Source organism: Stegostoma tigrinum, chromosome 17 (genome assembly GCF_030684315.1).
Source record: "Stegostoma tigrinum isolate sSteTig4 chromosome 17, sSteTig4.hap1, whole genome shotgun sequence".
Classification (NCBI taxonomy): Eukaryota; Metazoa; Chordata; class Chondrichthyes; order Orectolobiformes; family Stegostomatidae; genus Stegostoma; species Stegostoma tigrinum.
The window spans coordinates 27,976,304-28,003,604 of record NC_081370.1 but is presented as its reverse complement, the minus strand read 5'-3'; the positions used below and the strand labels follow the sequence as shown (position 1 = coordinate 28,003,604).

The following is a 27,301-nucleotide window of genomic DNA, read 5'->3' as shown; positions in this document are numbered from 1 at the left end:
CTTTTATATCTTTCCCCTCTCACCTTAAACCAATGCCCTCTAGTTTTGGACACCTGAGCGCTGGGGAAAATACCTTGTCTATTTACCCTATCTGTGCCCCTCATGATTTATAAACCTCTATGAGGTCACCCCTCAGCCTCTGACATTCCAAGGAAAATAGCGTCAGCCTATTCACCCTATAGCTCAAATCCTTAAAACCTGGTAACATCCGAGTAAACCTTTCCTGAGCCCTTTCTAGTTTCACAACAATCTTCCTACAGCAGACAGACCAGAACTGAACACAATACTCCAAAAGTGGCCAAATGAATGTCCTGGACAACTGAAACATGACCTCCCAACTCCTATACTCAATAAAAACTGAAAGACTGTGTGTAAGGACAAAAACAGAAGTTGCTGGAAAAGCTCAGCAGGTCTGACAGCTTCTGTGAAGAAAAATCAGAGTTAACACTTTGGGTCAGGTTCTGAGGAAGGGTCACAGGGCCCAAAATGTTAACTCTGATTTTTCCTCACAGACGCTGCCAGACCTGCTGAGTTTTACCAACAACTTCTGTTTTCGTTCCTATACTCAATGCACTGACCAATAAAGGCAAGTATACCAAACGCCATCTTCACTATCCTGTCTAACTGCAACTCCACTTTAAAGCAAGTGAAGCAACAGAAGAAATAAAAGAAAAGAAAAACTGTTGTCGCAAACAACATTTCTCAAAGTAACTCTTGAAAGCAAAATGAACACAATTAATGCTATCTAATATAAAAAACTTATTTCTTCTAAAAATTCTGTGGAAGCTTTCACAAGCCAAATAAAAAGCTCAAACATGAAATTTGGACAATACCAGCTGTCCAACAGCAGCAGAGGCAGAAACATGGTTTCCCAGTCATCAATAACGCTCATTCCTTATTTGAGTAGATAAAAGGAAAATTTGAAATTCCTAGATCACTACTTTTGCAAATAGGTCAGCATTTCAGAGCAATACAGCACCAAAGAGGTTAATCTTGCTGAATCAAATCTCATCGAAAGTATTCAAACCACAAAGAAGCAAGTCTTCTGGACTTGAGCATTCTATTATTAAAAGTCACCAAGGACAAAATATCTTTTAAGTTAACTTTGGAAAAGGGATCTGACTACCAACACTGCAAATATCCAATAGAAAGGAGGTTTTGGTATGACTTTAAATCCAAAATTGTCCACCACGTAGCTTTCCTTCATAAAACAAACTAATGACCCTGATAAATCCCGGCATTGAGCCACTTTAATATACATATTGAAGCATGGTTCCCTTGAAGGGTACGCTGGATAAAATATATGGAACCTAGTGCAGAAGACTTTGAAGGAGAATGTTGTTGGAAGCTCCTTGTTCCTGGTGTGGTCTCCCGTGGTGGAAAGGTTCAGGGGGGTGCTAGTCAATGTGCAATTCAAATAGTCAACAATAGCAGAACACGTGAAGGAAGACTGTGCGCCTCATTAGCTGTCAAACTGAAAGTGCGCTACAGTAGCAAGGTGGTCCCCATCATTGTGGTTTAACACTTCACTGAATTCTGACCACCAAACCTTCAACCAGGCCAAGCTCTATGGTGATGGAGAATTGGCAACAGGATTTGAGCTTGATAGTCTCTAATCAAGAATCTGCTCACTGTGAATAGATGTATGAGGATTGTTCTGGAGGTACTTTTGGCCACAAGCATCTGACTAAACAGCCCTTTTCAGGATACCCTCTGTTTACCCAAAATGAAAAGGGGTCTGTAGAAGGTAAACCTTTTTACTGGCTGAGCAAACATGCCAAATGTAAGGTGATGATCCCACACTGCAACTTAGAAAATTCATGGATAAACTCAAGAGTCACTGTCCAACAGGAACTGCAGTAGTATCACATAAACTATGAAGACCTCAAATTGACATTGCTACTTTCAATGAGACAAGCCTATCTCAGGAAAGGCAACTGAAGAGAGAAGCAGGGCCATATATCTTTTACTGGAAAGGAAATGGTGACAGAGACACTATTGTCAAAAGTTGCTTTTCCACAATATATTCATTCTTTGACAACCTCCCAAATATGTGAATAAAAATTTCCTAATTCTTCATCAACAACTCAGCCATGACTAATATGTCCCGTTCATCAGCATTTATGCGCCACCCTTGACTCCAACGAAGAAATTCAGGAAAAGATTCTATTCTGGCCTTGAAGTCCTCACTACTAATCTCAGAAAAAAGATAATTCTTCTGGTCAGCTTTAATACAGACGTTGGCTGTGACTCATGACTGGAATAGAACCATTGAGAAAGAGTGTTTAGGAAAAGCCAATGTAAATGGCACTTCCCTGCTGACAGAATGTGTTGACATGGCCTCAGTTTTACAAACATCCTCTTCCACAAAAAAGACAAATAATAAGGTATATGGAGATGATCAAAACATTGGCATTTCTTGTAATATAGAACTGTTTGGGTTCAAAAGCTAAACAATGTTTGTACCACTCATTCCATGTCGGGAAGTGGTGCTTGTTAGACCAATCACAACTTTGTTTGATCATTAATGAACATCCGTTTAACACCAAGACACTGCAAGGCCCAAAATTCTGAGAAGGAGAAAATAAATATCTCGGCCCTAAAGCAACCTGAATGAATCGAAGAATTCCAAGTGCAGCTGACAATAAGCCTGAAAAATAATCATTTGTCCAATTCAATTCCAGATCAAATGAAGTCAGCTGTAATAGACACTGTGCCCAGATTACTGGGGTTGAAGAATTTTCAACAACTCAACCATGAATCCACAGCAGCATCCATGCCTTCCATGCCATCCTGCTGTGCCTTGATAGAATCCATGGGCAAGCGGCCATTGATTGAAGACAGCAGTAAGTTTTCAAGCTTAATAAAAACAACAAACCTTGTGATTCCAATGGTAGTCTCAGTAGTCATCAAATCTGATGAATATATGTCCACTTCAAGACTCCACGCATCAGTCATACTGATTTGAGGATAAAGACCTCTACCCAGAACTTCTAATTTAAGGAACGTGACAAGTGTAGTTGTCTTCAAGATGGGAGATAATTGAAATCATCTGAACCAGTACTCTCGTCCATAGTAGGGAAAATCATAACATGCATTCTCTGAATTGCCAACTTCCTGTAGGTGAGGAAATCCTCCCAGAGTCACAACCTGGTTTTAGACCCTCCAGATAACTCCCAACATGATCTCTGTTACCAAACAAATCCAAGAAAAGTATCTTGAGTATCACCAATAACTCTTCATTACATTTATCAGCCTGACAAAAGCACCTGGCTCAGTAAATCATAAGGCTCTAAAGATTTGGATATCCAAGAAACAATCATACTCCTTCAACTGCTTCATGAAGATATGACAGGAACGGCCTTGCATGGGAGGACTGAAACAGGTGTGTTCAATCAGATCTGGTTAAAGCAAAGCTAGGTGATAGCCCTCATGCAACCAACTCATTTAACAGGCACCAATGATGAGGTAATCTAACACCAGGCCAACTATGCCTGTTCACCCCTCTGCAAACTATGGTTTTTGACAGCAAAGACTTCTGCAATTCAACAAGACTACTGTTCACAGCAGAGATAGTAGGAACTACCAATGCTGGAGAAGCTGTGATAACAAGGTGCAGAGCTGGATGAACACAGCAGGCCAAGCAGCAGAGGAGCAGGAATGCTGACGTTTCAGGCCTAGACCCTTCTTCAGAAATGGGGGAGAGGAAGGGGATTCTGAAATAAATAGGGAGAAAGCGGGAGGCGGATAGAAGATGGATAAAGGAGAAGGGAGGTGGACAGGAGACACACAGGTCAAGGAGGCAGGGTTAGAGCCAGCAAAGATGTGTGTAGATGGGGAGTTAGGGAGGGGATAGGTCAGTCTAGGAAGGACGGACAGGTCAAGGAGGCTAGGTCTAGGTCTGCGAGGTCTGCAGAAGGTGCGACACCTGCCCCTACACCTCACCCCCAGCCCAGGGCCTAAGAAGACCTTTCACATTAAACAGGATATACACCTGCACATATGCTAATATGGTATACTATATCCATTGTTCCCATTATGGCCTCCTCTACATTGGGGAAAATAAACGGACACTTGGGGAATCATTCTGTGGAACATCTACATTCGGTTCGCAACAAATGACTGCACCTCCCATTCCTTGAACGACATGTCCATCCTGGGCTTCCTGCAGTGCCAAGATGATGCCACCCGAAGGCTGCAGGAACAGCAACTCATATTCCACTTGTGAACCCTGCAGCCCAATGGTATCAAAGTGGATTTCACAAGCTTCAAAATCTCCCCTCCCCCCAGTGCATCCCAAAACCAGCCCAGCTCATCCCTGCTTCCCTAACCTGTCCGTCCTTCCTCCTACCTAACCCCTCCTCCCACCTCAAGACCCACCCTCATCTCCAACCTACTAGCCTCATCCTGCCTCCTTGACCTATCCGTGCTCCCTGGACCAACCTTCCCCCTCCATAACTCACCACCTACACTCACTTTTACTGGCTCCAACCCTGCCTCCTTGACCTGTCTGTCTTCTCTCCACCTATCTTCTCCTTTATCCATGTTCTATCCGCCTCCCCCTTTCTCTGTATTTATTTCAGAATCCCCTTCCCCTTCCCCATTTCTGAACAAGGGTCTCCACCCAAAATGTCAGCTTTCCTGCTCCTCTGATGCTGCTTGGCCTGCTGTGTTCATCCAGCTCCACACCTTGTTACATCATTGTTCACACCAGCTGTAGTTATCACAATCCGGACTGCAGTCAGGCCTGTTCTGCTTATCAGTGAAATAAAGAAGGCACTAGAGAAATTCCACGACAGTGCCTCTGCTGCACAGTCTAGATTCAATTGAGGTCCATCAAACAAACTCTTTCACCCTTTCATTCAGGCAAAACACATGAAAAATCAACTTCAGCAGACTGGGCACTGTGTTTAAATGGCTGACAAGTGTTTTCTCACGTCGGTCCTGTTTTCTTGATTCTCAAATGGCCAATGTTCCACAGGAGAACAAAGAAACACTTTAAAGACACTTCAAATCTTTCCTTGATGCACATCACTGTTAACATTAAGGACTGGGAGGCACTTGCTACCAAACATTCAAGATAGTGACAAGTTGCCCTTCAAACACCGCATCACACATAATGTTGCAAACATGTTGCTGTTGAGGCATAGCAGCTGTAGAGAAGGAAAGAAATGGAACCAAATTCTGCACACTGAATCCTACCAGCTTATGGAATATCCTGTTCTATGTGCTCAAAGGTTGTGGGTCAAAATTCTGTCTTTTCAGTTGCAGCATTGTTGGACTGAGTCAGATAGGTGGCAAATGTAGTTCAAATAGAGAAGTGAGAGTTGAAACATTTTAATAGAAAGCACATGGAGAGACAAAACAAATTGAACGGAGTCAGAGAGTTACACAGGAGTTCTGAGGAAGGGTCACCTGACCTGAAACATTAACTCTGATTTCCCTCCACAGATGCTGCTAGACCTGCTCAGCTTTTCCAGCAACCTCTGATTCTTTTTGTCTTGGAAACCGATCCTTCCGTCTAACTAGTCCACGCTGACCATGTTCCCAAACTAAACTAGCCCTACTTGTCTGTGTTTGACCCATATCCCTCCAAACCTTTCCTATTCATGCATTTACCAAAATGTCTTTTCAATGTTGTAAGTGTACCCACATCTACCACTTTCTCTGGCAGTTCATTGTAGCACACATGAAACACTCTGTGTATAAAAAAAAAGCTGCTCCTCATGCCATAGAATCATAGAATCCCTACAGTGTAGAAACAGGCCCTGTGGCCTAGCAAAATCATGCTGAAACTCAGAGCATTCCACCCAGAGCCATCCCTCTATAACCCACCTAATCTACACCTCCCTGAACACTACGGGCAATTTTGTACAGCCAGTCCACCTAACCTGCACATCTTTGGACTGTGGGAGGAAACTGGAGCACCTGGAAGAAACCCACGCAGACATGGGGTGAATGTGCAAACTCCAAACAGAAAGTTGCCTGAGGCTGGAATTGAACCTAGGTCCTTGGCACTATGAGGCAGCAGAGCTAACCACTGTGCCACCGTACTGCCCCCCATCTTTCTCCTCTGACCTTAAAAATATGCTCTCTAGTTTTGATTTCCCCCCTCCTCAGGGAAGGACCCTTGCTATTCACCTTACCTATGCCCCACATGATTTTAAAAACCTCCAAAAGGTCACCCCTCAACTGTCCAAGCTCCAGTGAACAATGTCCCAGCCTATCCAGCCAATTGTTAAAACTCAAAACCTCCATTCCAGGCAGCCGCCTGGTAAATCAGGACCTGGCTGTGTATGTGCATAAGACTTTAATGGTGATAGATCATGTTGAGAGAACAGTTAAAAACAACACGCAGTATTCAAATCGTTATTAATAAGGGCATAGGCTACAGATGAGAAGAGGTTAAATCGAACTTGTACAAGATACTCAGCCTCAGCTGGAGGATTATGTCCTGTTCCCATTGCTGCACTTTAGAAAGGGCATGAAGATATTGGAGAAGTACACAGAAGAGATTTTTCAGAATAGTTCCAGGGATGTTAATTATTTGTCTGTTTTATCACTCACACAGGTTGTGGCTGTTATACAATACACTGACCATTTCATTCATGGTTTGAAAGTAGCTACTTTGTCTTTCATATTTAGAAGAATCAGCACAGCTCCATATGGTAGGCAACTTTATATCTATGTTAGTCTTGTTGATTGCAAATTAACTCAAAACAATTCTGCACCATATTGTTGCAGTAACATTACTATTGTCTGATGGTTGTCTGTAAAAACTGAAAATAAAATAGATCCATTCAAATGCTATCTCATAGTATGGTTCAATTAATCTGAATATTTTAATGTGAACATATCAAAAAAAGTGACTATTTAAATTATTTCTCCCGAAGCACAGGGCCAGCAAAATGCACCATTTTCTCTTAAGCTTCAACATTCCTTTTCAGATACTTATTAGCATTACCCAAGCCTGGGAGGGTGGGAGGGTTATGGTAGAGAGAAGCAGATTGAAACAAAGTTGAAGGAAATCCTATGGAGAAACATAATTCATAAGTAATGGCATAGCACCCAACAGCATTTGATTATGACCATTCACGCATGTAGTTTAAGTTAGTATTAGAATCTTTGTTCAATTTGGCATACTATGACACTGACCTCAAAGGTCAAAATACACCACTCCTAGCAACTTCAATACCATGTATATCACCTGCAGGACTTGGGAACAGATTCAAAAAATTTGGTAGGCTTAAAGACAAATGGCAAAGTATGGTTGACCCTTAAATTACTTCCTCAAAAATGCTGCCTATTTCACAAGTATATCCGTTCAAAGCCCCCAAACAGATCTGAAACTTATTCTTTGCATCTCATGTATATCCATGCCTGAGGAGAATCAGTGAAGAATTGTAAACCTTACCAAACTCACACCTTCCAAGGCTTTAATATCTCAAATCCTTCATGTTTCAAAACCTAATACTTTTTACATGCAGGTCATGTCCATATCTATCACTGCACATGTGCTTCTCCACCTTCCAACGATAATGATTTGTTGGTACAACCATCCCTAACGACAGGACACAATCCAGCCTCTTGAAAGACCTCAATGGTCAAACATACTCGCCAAAGACAATCTACCCACATGTCCAAGAAGCTCTAATGCAGCCCATGATTCACCTACATGGGTGTCTATCATACTTAATGGAAGACCTCCCTGTCATGAGGCATCTGGAAATCTGTTCATTTTCTTGCTCTAAGGATCAAAAGAATTTTGTGCAGAGCAAGGTCCAAAGCAATGAGATCTATGCACAGATAATCTGGTTTTGGCAGTGTTGGTTGAGTGGTTATTATTGACCAGGAAATTTTCCCTGTTGTTCTTTGAATATGCTTTAACATCAAACCTAGCTTCTATTTGCCTATTCAGATATGTTGCTACTGAATAGTGACACCTCCACCAATCTGGCATTTGTTCACAAACTACTCGGTGCCTCAAGTCTAACGAGTCTTTCAAAATGATCATGGCTGATCAGACCAGGCCTCACCTCTTCTTTTGTACCAGCTCAGCACAGGCAGCAACTCCCTTATAGATAAAAATCTCTTTCTACATCCTCTTTAAATAATTTCAGTGATTTTGCCTCCATAATTGTCTGGGGTAGAGAATTCCTGTCATTCACTACTTTATGAGAGAAAAAATTCCTTTGCATTTGAATTTTAAGTGGTGTGCCTTTATTCTGTAACTATGACCCTTAGTTTGAGATGATCACCCTTCTCACCAGTGGAAAAATGTTAACATTTACTCTGCCAAGGCTCCTCAAGATCAAGTATGCTTCAATGAAATCATTCCTTATTCTTCTAAACTATGTGACTAGTGGCTATATGACCACTTAAATTTTAACCTTCGATTCTAAAGCAAGGTTTGAATCCTCAATTTTCAGCCTCTCAAAGCTCAAGCTCTTCTTTCATTATTCTTGGGCTTCACAATCCTCTATAAATTCAAAATCATCCAAATCTGTTTACTGTGCCCTTGCACCAATTATCGTTCATCTGATCACTCCTGGAGTGATAATATGCACTGGCTATCAGTCAAGCAATGCTTCAGTTTTAAATTCTCATCCTTGTTTTCAAATCTCTCCAAGAACTCACCTTTCCCTATTAATGTAGCTTCTTCCACCTCCACATTCCTCAGAGATATCGGAATCTAATTTTCACCTCCTTAACATCCTAATTTTAATTACTCCACCACTGTTGGCCTTGCCGTCAGCTGCTTAGGAATTCCTTCAATGGAAATCTCTCCATTTCTCTTTTGTTAAAGACAACTTAAAACCGTTCTGACCAAGCTTTGGTTATCCTCCCTAATATCACCTTAGATGACTCAGTATCAAATTTTGCTTTCCATGTTTTTATTAATAGCCTGGAGTACTTTATTATAAGAACAGCTCTATTACTTTTAAGAATCCAGAAGATCTGCATTTCCAGCATGTTAATTGTACCATTTTATCACTATTCCATTTGTATTAGCTTGTCAAAGTGTCTCACCTCCACATTCTGAAACATTACGTGCACCAGTTGACCTTTGGTTCTCTTGGTTCTCAGAGTTTGGGCAGGGCTCACACGAAAGCTGTCCTTCTTCGTCCTGATATGTGCCAGCAGGACATAAAATACACTTCTGTTCGCCATCATAGTACGTGCCAACACTACAACTAACTAACAACAGAAATTAGAAGGAACAGTCACTACATAGATGAAAAAGAACAAGTATTTTTAGAACTGGTAGGATAACCTGCACATCTCAGACTTGGCTGAAAACATAAAAATTGTTTTTATGGGTCTATGGGAAAAATGCTGAAAGATAACTAGAGCAGGCTGAGAGACACCAGTAAAATAATTGCAAACAGATTTAAATCTGTTTTATATAAAATGTTGAAAGAACACCTCATCCATCCTGATGATTTTGAATGCACTTTTAGTTCAATAAAACATTCACACTTCAGTTATTACATGTTAAAGAATTATACGACATTGATATAGAATCATAGAATCCCTACAGTGTGGAAACAGGCCCTTGTGTATGTGTTTTGATTTAATTTGGATTAATCTTGCATGAGCTACTCACATTTATCATCGGCTTAGACAATTTTATTTTAAATAACCAATGAATTAATTAACTCAGTTACACTAACAATATGAATTGGTTTACTGCATATTGTGAAACCCAAGTTTTTTTCAGATTTTACTTATAATTTATTTCTTTCCATTTTTTTCAAGAAGCCTGAACTTCGAATTTTTTGATAGTCTAAAGAGTACAGTGAAAGCATGTGGCAATGCATTCCCAAGGGATCCTTTGACATAAAGACATCAAATGCAATACATATTTTTCTAAAACATTTTTTTTAAATACATGGTACCTTTTATCTAAAACATCCTATGAATTTGTGTGCAGATCCTCAGCAGAAAGAAAAACTTGTGTTTCGAATTTTCTTTTCACAGGTAACATATTGCCCTTTCCTCATTGTCTTCCTTGTCTTGAATATCAATATTGCTAAGCTATCTCATGGAATTTTGTTTATTTTTCTATACTTAGCAGATGTACTGTTCACCATAACTAGCTTTTTGCATGGTTCCCAAAGAATGTTAAACACGTGACACTTATATTTTATTAAAAGTGTTTTTATAATAAGTTCATCGCAAATCGTTTAAACAAATGCTCTCCTAAGATAATGCATACTCCCATAAATAATGAATTTAATCTGATTCTACACAAATTATGCTTATGTGCTAAGTTGTGTTACAAAGTGACAGAATTTGAAATCACACTGACAAATGCCCATTCACAAAGTTCCTGTGATCTTTGACAAATTGTCAAGCAAAATACACTAATCTTACTCAGTACTTTGTCATAAGGGTGAAGGAAAAGAAGATTAAAGAGTGAGAAGTACAGGATAATTCACATGCAATTCATTTTTGCTGGCTCAAGAAACACATGTATGCCAAATAGATTATCTACGTGAGAAACAACTGTAAAACAGGCCCATAAGGCACATTTGTACCTTAAGTTTCTACGTTTTATATTTAACAAGTGGCATGTTCATTTTTCTTTATTCATAACAGAGAGAAGAGTGTTGCAAATCTCAGTTACATTTTGTTCTATTAAGTATATTCTAAAGAAAATAGTTATTAAATAGTTCTAACAGAAAAACAAACTGTAATAATCAATTAGACACGTCACTGGTTTTGCACAATATCAGTTGAGAGATTGTCCCAGACTAATGTGGTTGCTGTGTAAGTGGAACAGTCAAACTCATTATACCGTGCCACTGATGTTAGCAGTTTGTTCGAAAGGTGACATCAGGAATGATATGAGTTCAATGCTATATGTTTTCTTATTTGTTCCTTGTCCTTTACTACTTTCCCTCTCCTGAAGGCATCATCTTTTGTTTAAAGTTCTAGCAAACATTTGTAGCTCAGCTTGTGGGTGACATCGTTGACTTGCTCGCCAAGCTGGCTTGTTTTCGTTCAGACATTTCTTCACTATGCTAGGTAACATCATCACTGAGGTCTCCAATGAAGCAATGTTGTTCTATTCCACTTTGAATTTATACTGTCCAGTCTGTTTTGGTGAGTAGTGTCATTTCCGGTTTTGATCTGTATGGGCTGTACATGGGGTTCAATTGTATATGTTTGTTGATTTCATTATGGGTTGAGAACCAGGCCTCTAGGTATTCTCGTGTGTGTTAATGTTTGGCTTGGGTTTTTACAGTTATATTGTCCCAGTTAAACTAATGACCTTCATTGTCCGAGCGTACAGATATTAAGGAAGGTTCAGAGTGTTGTTTTGCTGCTAGCTGATATTCATGCATTCTGATGGCTAGTTTCCTTCCTGTCTGTCCATCCTGTCTGATGTAATATTTGTGGAAGTCACTGTATGGTATTTTGTAAACCACATTGATTCTGCACGTTGTGGGAATGGTGTCTTTAATCCTTGTAAGCGTTTGTCATAGAGTGGCTGTGGGCTTCTGTGCTATCATGATGGTGGTCTTAGGAGTCTCATTGACAGTTCTGATATGTTCTTGATGTAGGGCAGTGTGGCCACTGTGTTAAGGCATACTGAGTCCTCTTGTTGTTTATTTAGTAGGCACCTGTGGATGAAGTTGTGGGGATATCCGTTCATAGCGAAGATTTTGTGTAGGTGCTCTTCCTCTTTCCTGTGTAGTTCTGGAGTGTGCAATGAGTGGTGGCCTGTTTAAACAGTGTACTAATGCAGCTTTGTTTGTGGACGTTGGGGTGGTCGCAGCAGAAATTGAGGATTTGATCAGTGTGGGTTGCTTTTCTGTATACTGAGGTTTGGAACTCCCCGTTGGTCACACGCTCAATGCTGATGTCCAGAAATGGAAGCTGATTGTTGTTTCCTTCTTCTCTTACGAATTCAATCTCTGTGAACACATTGTTGATGAGGTGCTGGGTCTCATCTGGTTTGCCATGTTTAATAATGACAAATGTGTCATCTACCAGATCCACAGTTTAGGTTGAACGCGGACAGGGGTGGCTGGAATTCTAGCTTTTGCACTAGTCTGGAACACACATCTGCAGATGCCTACTAAACAGACCACAAGAGGACTCAGTACGCCCTAACACACTGGCCACACTGCCCTACATCAAGAACATATCAGAACTGACAACAAGGCTCCTAAGATCATTAGGAATCATGGTGGCCCACATGCCCACAGCGACGCTACGACAAACACTCACAAGGATTAAAGACGCCATTCCTACAACATGCAGAACCGATGAGATTTACAAAATACCATGCAATGACTGCCTGAAGCACTACATTGGACAGATAGGAAGGAAACTAGCCCTCAGAGTGCATGAATATCAGCTAACAGCAAAACAGCATGCTGAACTTTCCTTAATATCAGTACACTTGGACAACGAAGGCCATCAGATTAACCGGGACAATGCAACTAAAGTAGCCCAAGCCAAACACTGACACACAGGGGAATTCCTAGAGGCATGGTTCTCAACCCGTAATGGAATCAAGAAAAATACAGAATTGGACCCCATATACAAACCCATACAGAACAAAACCAGAAATGACACAACTCACCATAATGGTCTGGACAAAATAATTTCCAAGCGGAGTAGAACAACATCACTTCACTGATGACGCTACCTAGCATGGTGACAAAACATCTGAATGAAAACAAGCCAGCTCGGCGAGCAAGTCAACAACCTTGTTATCTTTTGTTATAGAGACAGCAGATGGATTTCTGTGGTCAAACTTCATTTGGAAACAAAAAAATACTAGAGATCACAGCAGGTCAGGCAGCATCCATGGAGAGAAAACAAGATGCTGCCTGACCCATTGTGATATCCAGCATTTTTTGATTTCAGTTCAGATTCCAGCATTTACAATAATTTTCTCCCATCAAACTTGATTTGTTAACAGGCTAAGGAACCTACCTTTTTGGTCAGCAAAATAGAGTCAGAGTTATACAGCACATAAACAGACCCTTTGGTCCAACTCGTCCATGTCACCAGATATCCTAAATTAATGCAGTCCCATTTGCCAGCGTCTGGCCCATATCCCTCTGAACCCTTCCTATTCATTTACCCATCTAGATGTTGCAATTATATCAGTCTCCACTATTTCCACACTCAAATGGATGCTTCAGTATTGTACATCTATGGCTAACCAATGAATTGAAATCGATGTAAGATTTCTCAACTTTTTTCACCCAGAAATATGGTATGTACTCAGTTTGTCCACAAAGAACTCGCTGAGCGGACAGTAAGTTAATGTGTAAGAGAAACCAACTGTAAATTAATTTTGAACATATACAAGTATAGACTTTAACTTTTGGCTTGTAACAGCTCCATTTAGCAGTATTACTTTTGTCACTTCTGTTTGAGATTTTTGCCCTTGATTTTTAAAACATGAAAAATCTGAATATTGTAATCACAAGGGAAATTACTCACTTCTTGTGTTACCTGGAAGAGGAAGATGAAGAAATCAGAAATGTAATATGCTGATTTGTACCAGAATACAAGAAAGACAGGGAAAGAACCGAAGGATATTTTAAGTCATCCTGAGAGATTTGTATGCCACCCTCAAGACAGTTCCTCCAAGAATACAGCACTGCAACATCAGCACAGATTACGTGCTGAAGTTTCTGGAGTGAAGCTTGATCCGCCCATGACTTATTGACCGAGAGGTCAAACTACAAATACTTAGACGAGATTGACATTTATCCGTCCTTAACACATACATGGCCACAAAGCTGTCCATACAAACATGGTCAAAACCTTCAGATTACTGAAGGGATCTTCCTCTTGAAGACTGGGACCCAGGGCCTCCATAATAGCTGGGTAATTATTCAAAAAAGATTCTTCCACTGTGTAAAAAATGTGATTCCTTCTAAACTCTAATTCAGATCTACGAGAAATCATCGTAAACTGAATTTAAATTTAGGAATAATACATATTTGCAGACAATGAACTTAAAATATTCATATATTTACCTGAAACAACAAAATAATGGCAAAACATTTCAGAGTAGTAACTACAATTATTTTACTCATTCAAATACTGTATCGTTCAGGTTTTCACTTCCAAAGTATTTTAGTAAACCGTGCCGACTCAAAAACGTTTGGACGACTGATGCTTCCAAACATCAGATGTAAGTGTTACAGTACACTTAGCAGTATTTTTTTAAAAACTGCTGACCCTACAAGATCCAAGTTCTCATGTTGTGCAGTTAAGGAAGGAAATGTATTGACTTTCTGACCACTATACTCTGGTTTTCCTCAATCATGAGTACATGCTTTAAATAATACAACTACTGAAGAATTACAATATCCATGCACTTGCTGCAGATATTTATCGATTACATTGCTATCTTCAAACGATCAGAAATCTCCTTCCAAAAAGAATTCTAATGCTTTTAACAGCATGATCATGATTTTACTTACATTATGTGGTTGCTTTCAATGGTCTTTGAAGCAAATAGAATATTTATAATCTGGCTTCAGACCTCAAATTAATGCAGACCTTCTCAGATTTATGCTATTTGCTTTCTTATTATTCCTTCTAGAGAACGACCTCTGGAATTTCTGCCCCTTTTCTATTTCATGTTAAAATTCATACTTTTTTTAGAAGCAAAGTCTATATGGTGACAGAATTAAGGATCATCAAAATAGTTTAAAAATATTTCACTTTTTCAAGCCTGTCTATTTCACAATATAGCCATATGTTATGACATCACATTGATTAGGATTTAAATCAAATGAAAGAAATAATGATCTCACTTTATACCACTCTCTTTGGGCCTGGATGTGTCAAGGAAAGTCACAAATCGTGATTCAGATTAAATGCAGTGTCATCAGGGTCACCTCATCTGAACAGTTCACATGCTGAAGATGTGCTGTCTAATGCATCAACTACAAACTAATATGAATGCTGAATCATGACATTTTAAGTTGGGGAATAAAAATATATATCACATCTAACATTTATTTCCAACCAATTACAAGAACTGAAGTGTTTTTGCCAGCACAGGAACCATCAACAAACACTGTTATATTTACAATGACATAATCCAGTAAAAAAATCTAAACAGACCGATCAAAAGGTGATCAATCATTACTTACAGAGAAATAAAAAATGGAATTTGTAATATTCGCAAGATAAAATTGTCGAAAGTTTTTTGTATGAAATGACAATCCTTTGAAGAAATGAACTACTATATTGATATAAATAGTGAAATGTATACATATATCTGCATTTTATGAAATTGTTCCAACATTAGAAAGCTTTGCTTATCTAGCAGTCACAGTTATTCATTCATACACAATAGATGAAAAACAAGCACCACGAAGATTACTAGAGATAGTAGTTAATGTACCAGGAACTAACTTGAGAAAAGAGCTGCTACCATTCACCAGGCTTGTAAAACTATCTTAAATTCTGTGATGTCATAAAGCTAAGGGCCAATAAACCTGATAGAAAACATACTCGAGGTAAAGTTGTTTTAAATTCAGTTCCGGATATATTGGCACACAATTACAAATCAAGTAGTTACTCATAGAATCATAGAATTGTTACAGCCAAGTAGGAGGCTATTTGACCCATGGTGTCTATGCTGGCTCTTTTCAAGAGCAATTCAGTCACTCCCACCCTTCTTTCCCAGTCCTTTTCCACTGACTTGAAAATGTGCAAATCTGCAGCAGTACATCCATAAAAGTAAGTTGTATAAAAATGGGGCTTAGGAAAATAAATCTTAGTGATTCTTTCTATAAATACTAGTGATGACATTCAAAGTTTGTGAATACCTTAAACCATAATAAATGTAAACTACTCAATATTTATCAATTAATATATAGAATGGTGTCTAATAATGTTATTTCAACTCATTAATGTGTTACTATATTGCAACATACTCCAAAGTGTTTAACTGCATATGTAACATACACAAATATAGAGATTACTTTCATTTCTCAGTCTATTCCCTTTTGGTAGAGTTGTAAACTCTCCCTTTACTTTCCCAATTTATCCTCACCACTACCCATACCAATCATGCCCTCTCTGCAATGATCTAGTGTATAATAGCATCATCCCCAGTGCGATACTGAGCCTCATATCACATCAGTGAGGTTCCCAGCATGATCTTTGAACTATGCTACATTAGAAAATCTTAACCAGAGCAATATGGCGATGTAATGTCCACAAGCTAGATACGAAAGGAAAAAAATAGCCAGACTTCCCATTCTTGATGGCAATGTGTTTCTTAGTCTTCAGGAGTAAAAGAATTGAAAAAAAAAAAGATAAACAAAATAATTTGGCCTTCAGTATGCAAAAAATCACATGAACTTGACACATCTAATGAGAAGACCAGGTTTGTTGAGGAACAACGACTGGCGTTTAAAAAAGTAGTTTATGAATCACAACATTATATCTCAATAAGGAAGAAGGATTCTAGGAAGGAGATAGACTGACCATGGCTGAGACCAAGGATGATAAGTACAGTACCAAATTAAAAGATAATACGTACAGCATGGCAAAAATTGTGGTAAGCTAGAGGATTGGGAAAGTTTTAAAAGCTAACAAAAGATTATCAAAATGATAAGTGAGAGAGAGAAAATAAACTATGACAGCAAACTAGAAAGAAATATAAAACACACAGTAAGAGCTTCTTGAAATATACAAAATAAAAGAGCCTAAACTGAACACTGGTACCTTAGAGAAGGCAGCTGGGAAATAATAACGGGGATCCAGAAAATAGCAATGGAGTAGAATAAATACCTTTCATCAGTTATCAGGGTAGAAGTCATTAACATTATTCCAGAAGATACTAAATAATCAAGCAACCCAAGGAGGAGGGAATAAACACAATATCACCAGAAAACGATACTGAGGAAACTAATGGGGCTAAAGGCCAATATGTCCCCTGGCGAGGACTTCTACTGTGCTTTATTCTTCAAAGGATCCACACCCTCAACAAACACTTTTCCTGTCCTATCAGATATCAAAGATCGTACGTCCACCAAACTTTCTCATACTTATCTCATTACACAGACCTCCTTAGCCACCCTAGACCCCAACCCTACCCCTGATCTTCTCCTGAATCTGCCTAGTACCGTTAACCACGCGATCGCCTGGCCGCTCCCACGGCTTCTGCCGACACCGCAACCATGCTGCTACTTCCACTTCCACCCACGTGACCATTCCCATTAACACACCCACTCCTAGCTCCAGCTTAACACTAAGTCCCAGGTCCAAGCCCAGTCGGATATTCACCATTCCCCCAGACCTCCCCCACACTGAAGATGAATGGTAAGTCCTCTGCAGAGGGATCACTTTCATTCCTCGGTGCCAACCCTTCAACAAATTCCACACACATCCAGATATTGAACCCTTTTACCATTACCTCCGCACGTATTTCTTCGAGTGGGAATCCAACACACCCTCTGCAGACCCCTTCTCCTGCCTTTGACAAACCTCATCCTCCTGGACACCATTCCCCTGGCCTCCCTGGACCTCTTCATCTCCAACTGCCATCGCAAAATCAATCACTTTAATCTCTCCACCCCTCCCACTTACTCCAACCTCTCCCTATCGGAACATACAGCCTTCCACTCCCCAACTCCAAACCCACTATTAAACCCTATTAACAAGTGGGGCGTGGTGGTAGTATGGCATACTGGCCTCTACGTCACTGAGGCCAGATGCCAGCTCTCTGACAACTGCTCCTACCGTCCCTTCAGTTATGACCCCTGATCACCAAACTATCATCTTCCAGACCATCAATCACCTCAGGAGATCTCCAATCCACAGCCTCCAACCCAACAGTTCCCAAACGCGCACCACCTTTTTCTATCTGCTACCCAAAATCCACAAACCTGACTTCCCTGGTTGTGCATGGTCATTGCCTGCTCCTGCCCCACTAAACACATCTCCACCTTGAGTCCATTCTTTCCGCTCTGGACCATTAACTCCCCACATACTTTCGGCACTCAACCCACGCCCTCCACCTTCTCCAAGACTTGCAATTGCCCGGTCCCCAACAGCTCATCTTCATAATGGACATTCAGTCTCTCTACATCTGCATCCTTCATGAGGGCGTAAATGCCCTCCCACAGGACCAACCAATCCCCCGCCATAGGCTCTCATTCGCTTGACGGAATTAATCCTCACTCTGAACAATTTTTGCTGACTCATCCTACTTCCAACAAACCAAAGGTGTGGCTGTGGGCACCCACGTGGGTCCGAGCTATGCCTACTTCTTTGTAGCATGTGCAACAGTCACTCTTCCACAGCTACACTGGCACCATCCCCCACCTCTTCCTCCGCTATATTGATGACTGTACCGGTATGACTCATGCTTCCATAAGGAACTCAAACAGTTCAACCACTTTACCAATCCTTTCACCCCAACCTCAAATTCACCTGGACCATCTCTGACACCTCCCTCTCTTCCTGTCTCCATCTCTGGCAACCAAGTCAGCACCGACATCCATTTCAAACCCACTGGCTCCCACAGCTACCTCGACTACACATCCTCGTACCCACCCTCTTGCAAAAAAAAATGTAATCCCACATTCCCAATTCCTCTGCCTCCTCCGTATCTGCTTCCAGGATGAAGTGTTCTACTTCCGGACATCCTAGATGTCCTCCTAATTCAATGACCGTAATTTCTCCCTCTCCCGTGATTCATAATGTCCTCATCTGCATCTCCTGCATTTCCCACACTTCAGCCCTCAAAACCCCTCCCCCAACAACAATAATGGAAGAGACCCCAGTCCTCACATGCCACCCCACCAATTTCCAAATCCAAAGCATCATCCTGCACCATCTTTGCCACCTGCAATCAGACTCCACTAACGAAAAGATACTTCCTTCTCCACACCCTGTCTGCTTTCACTCACTCTGTGACTCCCTCATCAGCTGCACATTCTCCACCAACCTTTATACCACCCCCGGCAGCTTTCCCTGCAACCGCAGGAAGTGCTACACCAGCCTCTAATCCTCTCATCTCACCTCCATCAAAAGTCCTAAACAACAATCATTCTAATTCCAACTGGGATTCACCTGTACATCAACTAACCTGATCAACTATATCCGTTGCTCCCGATGTGGTCTCGCCAAGAGACCAAGTGCAGACTAGATGACCATTCTGCAGAGCATCTGTACTCTGTTCGCACCAATCAACACCACTTCTGGTTGCTAGCCATTTCAACTCTCTCCCACTACCATTGCAACATCCCCATCGTGGGTCTCCTCCACTGTCAAAATGAGGCCAGATGTAAACTGGACAACACCTTATTTTGCCTGGGGAGCTTATGGCCCAATGGCCTCAACACAGAGTTCAATAGCTTCAAAATCTCCCCGCCCCCAGCCTCATCCCATGTTAAGCCCTCCATCTCATCCTCGCCTCCTTGATCCGACATAACCTGTTCATCTTCCTTCTCATCTATTTGCTCCACTGATCATGATCAATCTCTTATAATCCCCTACCTGCATCTACCTATCACCATCACACCAGTGTTTTATGCATATTTAACATAACTTCCTTGCTTTTGTGTTATTGCCCTATTAATAAAACCTGTCTGCTTTATCACATGCTCTCTCAACCTATCCTGCTACTTTTATTCATAAATGCGCAAATACACAGATTCCTGTGCTTCTGCACCCCCTGTAGTAGGACACCCTTCATTTTCCATTCTCTCTGCATTCCTTCCCCATAAATGAATAACTTCACATTTCTAAATGCAAATCCCTCTACCAACGCTTAACCCATATTGAATATGAATCTTTATGCTACTGCTTAAGAGTAATGGACAGATTTCTGTTTATTTTTGGAAAGATTCTTATTTTAGTGTTTTAACAGTCCTTCCGCATGGAAGAACCTAAAGGGAAGAGAAAAGAGACAAAAGTTCTGATGGCACTAATGAGCTGGACAGTCACAGATGACAGGCTTCCTAATGCAGGTTAAAGTTGTTAAGGTATTTGAATGTATAACTTTTTGAAGCACATGAAGGGGTGCTAGAAATAAACAAATTCCCAGCTTGAATAAAATGCTAGCTTCACCACCTCCAATGTGCATCACTCTTGAACAGCCACTAATTTCTAAACCCTCTCACAGAACTGATTATCTCTGGTTTTTTTTTGCACTTAGTGTTGGTGGGTTTTAGAAATCTTCTTTTCATGGCTGGGAAACAGACTAACCTCATCAGCGGCACTGCTTTCTCCATCACAGAATACTGTATCCAATTTATGCACGTTCCACACATTTGATACAAATAACCTCCTGGATAAAACTCAAAACGAGAATGGTGAAGTGGCATTATTATATACTGTAGAGAACCTGACTGCATTAGTTTGCTGCCTGACATCCTTAATTTCCTCAGGAAGTATTAGTAGTGAACAGATTTCATATTTATTGTTATGAATACGACAGAGCAGTACATTAGGAATACTGTCTCATTCAAATTGAAATCAACTATAGTTGAATTTATTCAACATTTATTTTTCTTATTCTGAAATTACTAAAGTGAGCATTTTATGAAAATAACACAATCTCTACTTATGGACAGGATATTATGCTTGCAGAGGTGTTTAAATATTCCTCCCAAAACAATATTCCTTTTCAAATACTAACATTAAAATTTACAAACATGAAAGACATTGTTCAGATCTACTTGTTAAAGAAACAGCAAGGCCATTGGTACTCACCATTTTTAATGTGCAAATTGTACAGGAATGTCAGAGGAGTAACATATGCATGGTTAACCTCAATTATCCAAAAGCTGTTGTCTGAACGCATCACTCCGCTATTAGGTACACAAATATGGTTCAGTATCTGCCTCACCATTGTAATGGATTGAATGTTGCTGATAGTTACAAATTAAACTTGCTGTTGAATGTATAACATGTTGATTATTGCAAACCACCCCCCACTTCAAGTGAAACTGAAAATTAACTATTACATATATGGAGTCTCATTCCTTCAGGTTTTAATTGTTGTTGGATATTCTAAAAGTCATTATCATTTTTCCTTTGTGTCTTTTTTTTAATCTTCAACCTATTGCTCTTTCCTTCTTTTTACTCCTTTCTATAGTTGAAATGTCACTGAATTCTCTCACATAGATTTACCCTTTCCACATTTACCCTTGCATTTTTATGCATAATACTTCAATTTGATTCAGGAGATTAGTAGTTGCTTGCTCTGTCCAATCAGACTCAAACTGGCCTGTATCCCTTGTTGTGCAATTATCAGCTTGTGCTTTTAATGCCTTTCCACATAAAAGAACATTAAAACTGTGTTTGCAAGGGCAAGTTGAAACAATCATAAATGTGATGTCTTCTGCTACAGCAAACATTGCCCCCCAAATGTACAATACAAAGACAACTTTTTTAAATGCAGTTAATTATTGTATGTGCAGTTTGGCAAAAAGGTTCATATGAATTTTGTCTAAAAGCTCCATATAAACTTCTCATGCACAAATTAAAATTGATTAAAACAACAAATACAAGAAGAAAATAATAGTCAAGAGAACTGTAAATTTAGAACATTGTTTTGTTTTGTGAAAATAGTGATAACTCAGGATTTCAAAAAATTACTTCAGTTGTTTTGTGAATCTTACACCATGATTTCCTCCTATGCGCTGATGGGCAATGTATTCCTAACCTTTTTAAACGAATTGACAAAATGTTGTAGCATAGTAGGTGCAGAAACACAAAAAATAAGTCTTAATGTGTTTTACCCACCACATCGGTTGTTCTGAAGAACCTGACCAGTTCCACATGGTTCATGTAAATCTACTGCTTTTAGTGCTTTCTTAGCCACTTCATAGTCAGTTCCAGCTACACGCAGGTAGAACTGTTCTCTGTTGATTGATTTCCTCAGTGTTCTAGTTGTTTTTCGAAGCCTTTTCTCAGTCTTCCTTCGTGTGCACCCAAAATCACAGGTTTCTGCAAGATAACAACAGAGCCAATCACACAAATACATGAAATAATGAGTTTACTCAACAGAATCTCTGAAAACTTTGACAGGAAAGCACCAAATGACCACTGACAATATCCACGTGCTTTACTTGCATCACCAATTCATTTAAAATACAAGCTAAAAGTATGGTCAATCAACATAATAGAAATCAGTATGCAACATGGAAATGGAGATATTTCCTTCAGATGTGTGAAGGCAAATTAACGGTCTTCATCTTTTTTTTTTCTAAATAATGCACCCAAATAAATAATGCATATAAATCTTTATTTAGCCTGGAAGAATACAAGATCAATTGTCAAATGAAACTCAAGTCTCTTTGGGATCTGCCTCACTCGAATTGAAGGTCACATCTCTTCTAAAAACAGGAGATACTTTTGTTAAGAATAGAGGAAAGTAGAAAGAAATGATAGAAAATATGTAAATTCACCTTCTGAGTTCTTCAAACAAACCTGTCACTTCCTCTGGTTGCATTTCCACCTCAAATACCGCATAAATTATTGACCCTACATTTGTCATTGCCTTGTGATTCCAATTCCCATGAGTTCTCTTGAAGGAACTGCATTTCACATTTACAAAGTTCAGCTGACAGTTCTTTGCACTCGGAAAATTATGCTTTTCTGTGGTTGACGTAAAGACAAAACAGCAAGATTAGTAAGAGATTTTAATTCACTAAACATACTTAAATAGGTAGAAAGGCTTGGAGAAAGTATAAAATTCCGTGATGGTTTTTTTTCTAGAACATTTAAGCACCTATTTAAAAATACATGGTGATGACTACATCGCTCTTTAATCATCACTAATTTCAACATCATTTTTTTTAATTGAACAGTTGTGTCAGAGAGGAAAGGGAGTCGTATACTAGTTAACCTGGTTTAAGGATTATCATGCATGGTTTTAAAATATATTTTGTTCACAGGATGTGAATTTCTGGCTAGGTCTGCATTTATTACCGATCCAGATATTGGTGAGTTTAAATTTCACCATATAACATGGTGGGGTTTGAATCCATGATCCTAGAAATATTGGTCTGGTGTTCAGGATTGCTAACCCAATGACATTACCACAACAGTACCAGCTCCCCTATACTGCAGATACTGACAGTTACTAGGTTTTGTTTTCAAGAGTGTCATCACCTTCCAGCAAATTACAAAGCAGTCTTTATTCATGTATGACACGAGACAGTTAATAGTGACAAGTGAGCTGCCCTCAGCACATTAGCCAAGCCTGAACCTGTAATTGCTAATGCCTATACACAGGAGAGATCACGGGTTAAGGACCAGGATCAAAAACAAAAGCAGCTTTTAGACCCCTCCCCAAGTGAGGGAGCTTGAAGCCAATTTCAGTACCCCAGTTAACAACAAATGAGATCAGCTAATACTGCTTAAATTTGGGACCTTCTTCCTATATGGCTGTCATTGACATGCCAACTGTTGTGTCAAGAATTGAATGGAAATGGTTAATTGTTAGTTTCTCTACATATCTGTATAATCTGCAAAGCTAATTCTGTGAAAAATGAATATATTCAGTTTTGGGTGACCCAAGTTTTAGTTTGAGGATGATTAGTCACGGTAATGATGGAAGACACCGACACAGTTAACTTTAGTGTGTGATTTAATAGTTGCACACAGCAGAATAACACCACAAGTAATCCAAGTTTCAATTGTTTTTCCTGATTCTCTTTGTAAAGAACATGCCAGTTCGTTACTTTGATTCTTCCTGCTGGGACAATAGCTGAATTTGTGCAAAAGCAGCAGTCATACTTCCAGCAATTATTTGTTTTTTTAAGTGAGCAGCTTCAAATGCTTGCATTCCTTAGAAATATATCAAAGTACCTGAAGAGACCTGCTTTAGACTTCTGTTAATCTTCTCTTTGATTCGTCTTAGCTCACATCTTCCTGCATTGATTTTAAAACTTGCTGTAGTCTTTACTATTGGTAGGATTGTAGCATTCAATCCTGAAAAGAAAGAGGCAATATTTCTTCAAAAATTGTTCAAGCATGTACTTGCAGAAATTTTAATATGCAACAGAACACAACACAGGACCTCTAGATATGCACTGGTCACACGGCTGAATGGATGAGGTTTCTGACTTCGGTGTTAATCTAGGTACTATGAGAAGAGTGCAGATTTGAGTCTTACTGTAATCATCTTCAAGCAATAAATTTGTTTATTAAGGGTAACACCCCTATCTCTGAGCAAGAAGACCTGGGTTCAAGTCCTACCTGTTCCAGAGGTGTGTGATAACATCTCTGAATGGGTCGATGAGAAAATAGTCTTTTTGTGCACTAAACACTTTTATACTTAATAGGACTCATTTCTTTTATTGCTTGCTTGCATTGGAAGTTGAAAGTTTTCATCCTTACTAGCCCTAATTCACTGGTGGAATGTTTACCTCCCTTTCTTTCTCTGTTTTTTCTGAATTCCAACCTTTGTTTTTTTTTCATTTTCTACAATTTGACATTGAATTAAATATCCTAATAGATATTTCTTGGCTTATAGTTTGCAGGGTACAGCAAGAATCAGTATTTGGATTTCAGCTATTAAGAATCTATAATAATGACTGAACTGTACAAAAATTATCCACCTTTTTCTGATGATATAAGGTTTTGGGAAAAAAATGCTGTGTAAAGAACTTCAGTGGGATTGGTTGCGTAGGCAAAAACAGAGCAGATGAAATACAAAGTGATAAGGTTATCCAGTCCAGTAGGAGCAATAAGAAAAAAGATCAACCTTTTCTCCTGGTGACAGAATGGGAAATGTTTACGTTTGAAAGACACGAGCGTTCAAAGATGTGAATCACTGAAGGTCAATAACCAAAGTTTACAGCTAGCACATAAAAAGGAATATAGTATATTAGCTTTTCACAGAATCACAGAACAGGTATAGTGCAGGAGGGGAGGGCAGCACGGTGGCTCAGTGATTAGCACTACTGCCTCACAGTGCCAGCGACCCAGGTTCAATTCCGGCCTCGAGCAACTGTATGTGTGGAGTTTGCACGTTCTCCCCATGTCGGTGGGTTTCCTCCAGGCGCTCCAGTTTCCTACCACAATCCAAAGATATGCAGGGTAGGTGGATGGCCATGCCAAATTGCCCATAGTGCCCAGGGATGTTTAGGTTTGGTGGGTTAGACACGGGAAATTAGGGGAATGAGTCTGGGTGGGATGCTATTCAGAGGGGCAGTGTGGACTCATTGGGCCAAATAGCCTGTTTCCACACAGTAGGGATTCTTTGTGAGACCATTCAGCCTAATGTGCCACACACTAGCTCTCCAAATGTGCATGTCACTCAATGCCATTGTCTTGCCTCTTCTACATAATTCTTTGTTTCTTCTCAAATAACCATCTATTTCCCTTTTACATACAGATTTTAGCCACTTGTGTGATTTCTTTTCCCTCAAGTCACTTTTTTATACCTTTTAATTACCTGTACTTTAAATTTGTGCCTTCTCATTCACAACCCAGTTGTGGCAGGGAACATTATCTCTCTATTTACTCTGTGAGACTGCTCATGTTTTTTGAGTAGAGCTATCAGATTTCCTTTCAATATTCTCCTGTCCAGTAAAATTCCTAACTTCTCCAAATTATCTTCATAACTGAACTGCTTCATCATTGGAACAATTCTATACTTTATTTAATACCTTTACATCCTTCTGAAAATGTGATACCCAGAACTGGATGTAATACTACCTCAGTGGCCAAATGAATATCCTATATAAGTTCAACATGACCTCCTCGCTCTCCTGTATGCTATGTCCCTATTAATAATTCCCAGAATACTGTATGCATTATTAGCTGTTTTCCCCAAGCTGTCCTGCCACCTTTTATAACTTACACATACACACAGCCAGGCTCCTTTGTTCTGAGATAATGGGAACTGCAGATGCTGGAGAATCCGAGATAACAAAGTGTGAAGCTGGATGAACACAACAGACCAAGCAGCATCTTAGGAGCACAAAAGCTGATGTTTTGGGCCTAGACCCTTCATCAGAAAAGCCTGTTTGGCCTGCCGTGTTCATCCAGTGCCACACTTTGTTATCTTTAACAAAATTCGCTCTGGTTTCCAACCCTTAAGTTTGCATAAGGTCTTGGCTAGACTGAGAACTTATACTGGGTAACCTTCACAATGCTTGGATGCAAAGTTAGCTGGAAGATTAAGGGGATGACCTTCGTTCTGATCTGGTTTGAGAAGCAGTTGGTTCAGTTACCACTAATTATTGTAAAGTGCTCAGGCCTCAGCCTGATGGGGTGAAATTGGTCGAGAAAGATTCACCCTTAACTGGCTCAACATTTTTTGATTAGAAAATGACTGCCTCGTTGAAGTCTTGACAAAATACTTGGAAGTTTTTCAGGAAGGTTTAGGGACTATCAAAGGAGCCAGGGCAATCTTGCATGTTGACCAGGAAGCAATTCCATGAATCTGCAATGCCCTCCCAGTGCCATATGCCTTATATGTAAAAGTGCTGACAGAAATTTATATGGCTGGAAAGCAAAGCAATCACTAGACCAATACAGTCTGCAGAATGAGGAGAACCAGTTCTACCAACTGTGAAGCCTGATGGGTCAGTTCACCTTTGTGGGGATTTCAAATGAACAGTAAGCCCACATAGAGGCTTGTATGCAAAGCTGACAAGACAGCTGTCTTTCATGAAGCTGGGCGTGAGCCATGCACACTTGTAATTGCAGTAAGATGAGGACTCCCCGAATTATGCTACAATTAATACTCATAAGGGTTGGTACCAATATATAAGACTGCCATCTGGAGTGGTATCAGTCTGTGTCATTTTTCAGTGGATAAATGAGAACTTTTTTATAAGGTCTGCTACAGGTTGCCATTTATCTGGATGACATGTTAATAATAGGGAAGAACACTTAGAGGACTTCGATGTAGTCCTCAGAAGTTTCTTCCAGGTAGGCATATGCCTTTGAAGGGAAAGATATATGTTCCAGGCACGCAAGTGGCCCTGTTAACCTGGTCCAATTAGGGAGCCCTGGCTGACTGATAAAAACAGGTGTTTCAGACATTCTGACACTCAGGGCTGGCTGTGAGGAAGCTGGACCAGTGTCAAGTACAAATCACATGTAAACAACGGGTGACGTGGTGATGGCATTCTGGCCTCTGTGGAGGTATTTCAGTGGGTATAATATAGTAGCTATAGCTGAGGTTTAACAACAGCCATGATCTTTTTGAATATCAGAATTTAAAAGGTCAAATGGCCGATCCAATTTTTGTTTCTTATGCTGCTATATTCCAGCGCTGGTTTGCAGGTCCCAGATCCTCTGTGGAGAGCACCGACCTGATTCAGGTTTC

The 27,301-nt window shown here is 39.9% G+C and overlaps 1 protein-coding gene across 5 annotated transcripts in view; it reads right to left on the bottom strand.

Annotated features, from left to right (window-relative positions):
- The window catches only part of scube2 (signal peptide, CUB domain, EGF-like 2), a 159,145-nt gene that overhangs the window by 32,648 nt on the left and 99,196 nt on the right, over positions 1 to 27,301 (bottom strand). For 4 of the 5 annotated variants that reach the window (XM_048545799.1, XM_048545800.1, XM_048545803.1 and 1 more), the window contains 4 exons: positions 23,827 to 23,949; positions 22,444 to 22,611; positions 21,757 to 21,960; positions 9,031 to 9,198 (listed from right to left, as the gene is read on the bottom strand). In XM_048545799.1, the coding sequence (XP_048401756.1) occupies positions 9,031 to 9,198; positions 21,757 to 21,960; positions 22,444 to 22,611; positions 23,827 to 23,949 (663 nt within the window). The remainder of the gene's footprint in view (positions 1 to 9,030; positions 9,199 to 21,756; positions 21,961 to 22,443; positions 22,612 to 23,826; positions 23,950 to 27,301) is intronic. The other variant, XM_048545804.1, reaches the window with a different exon arrangement.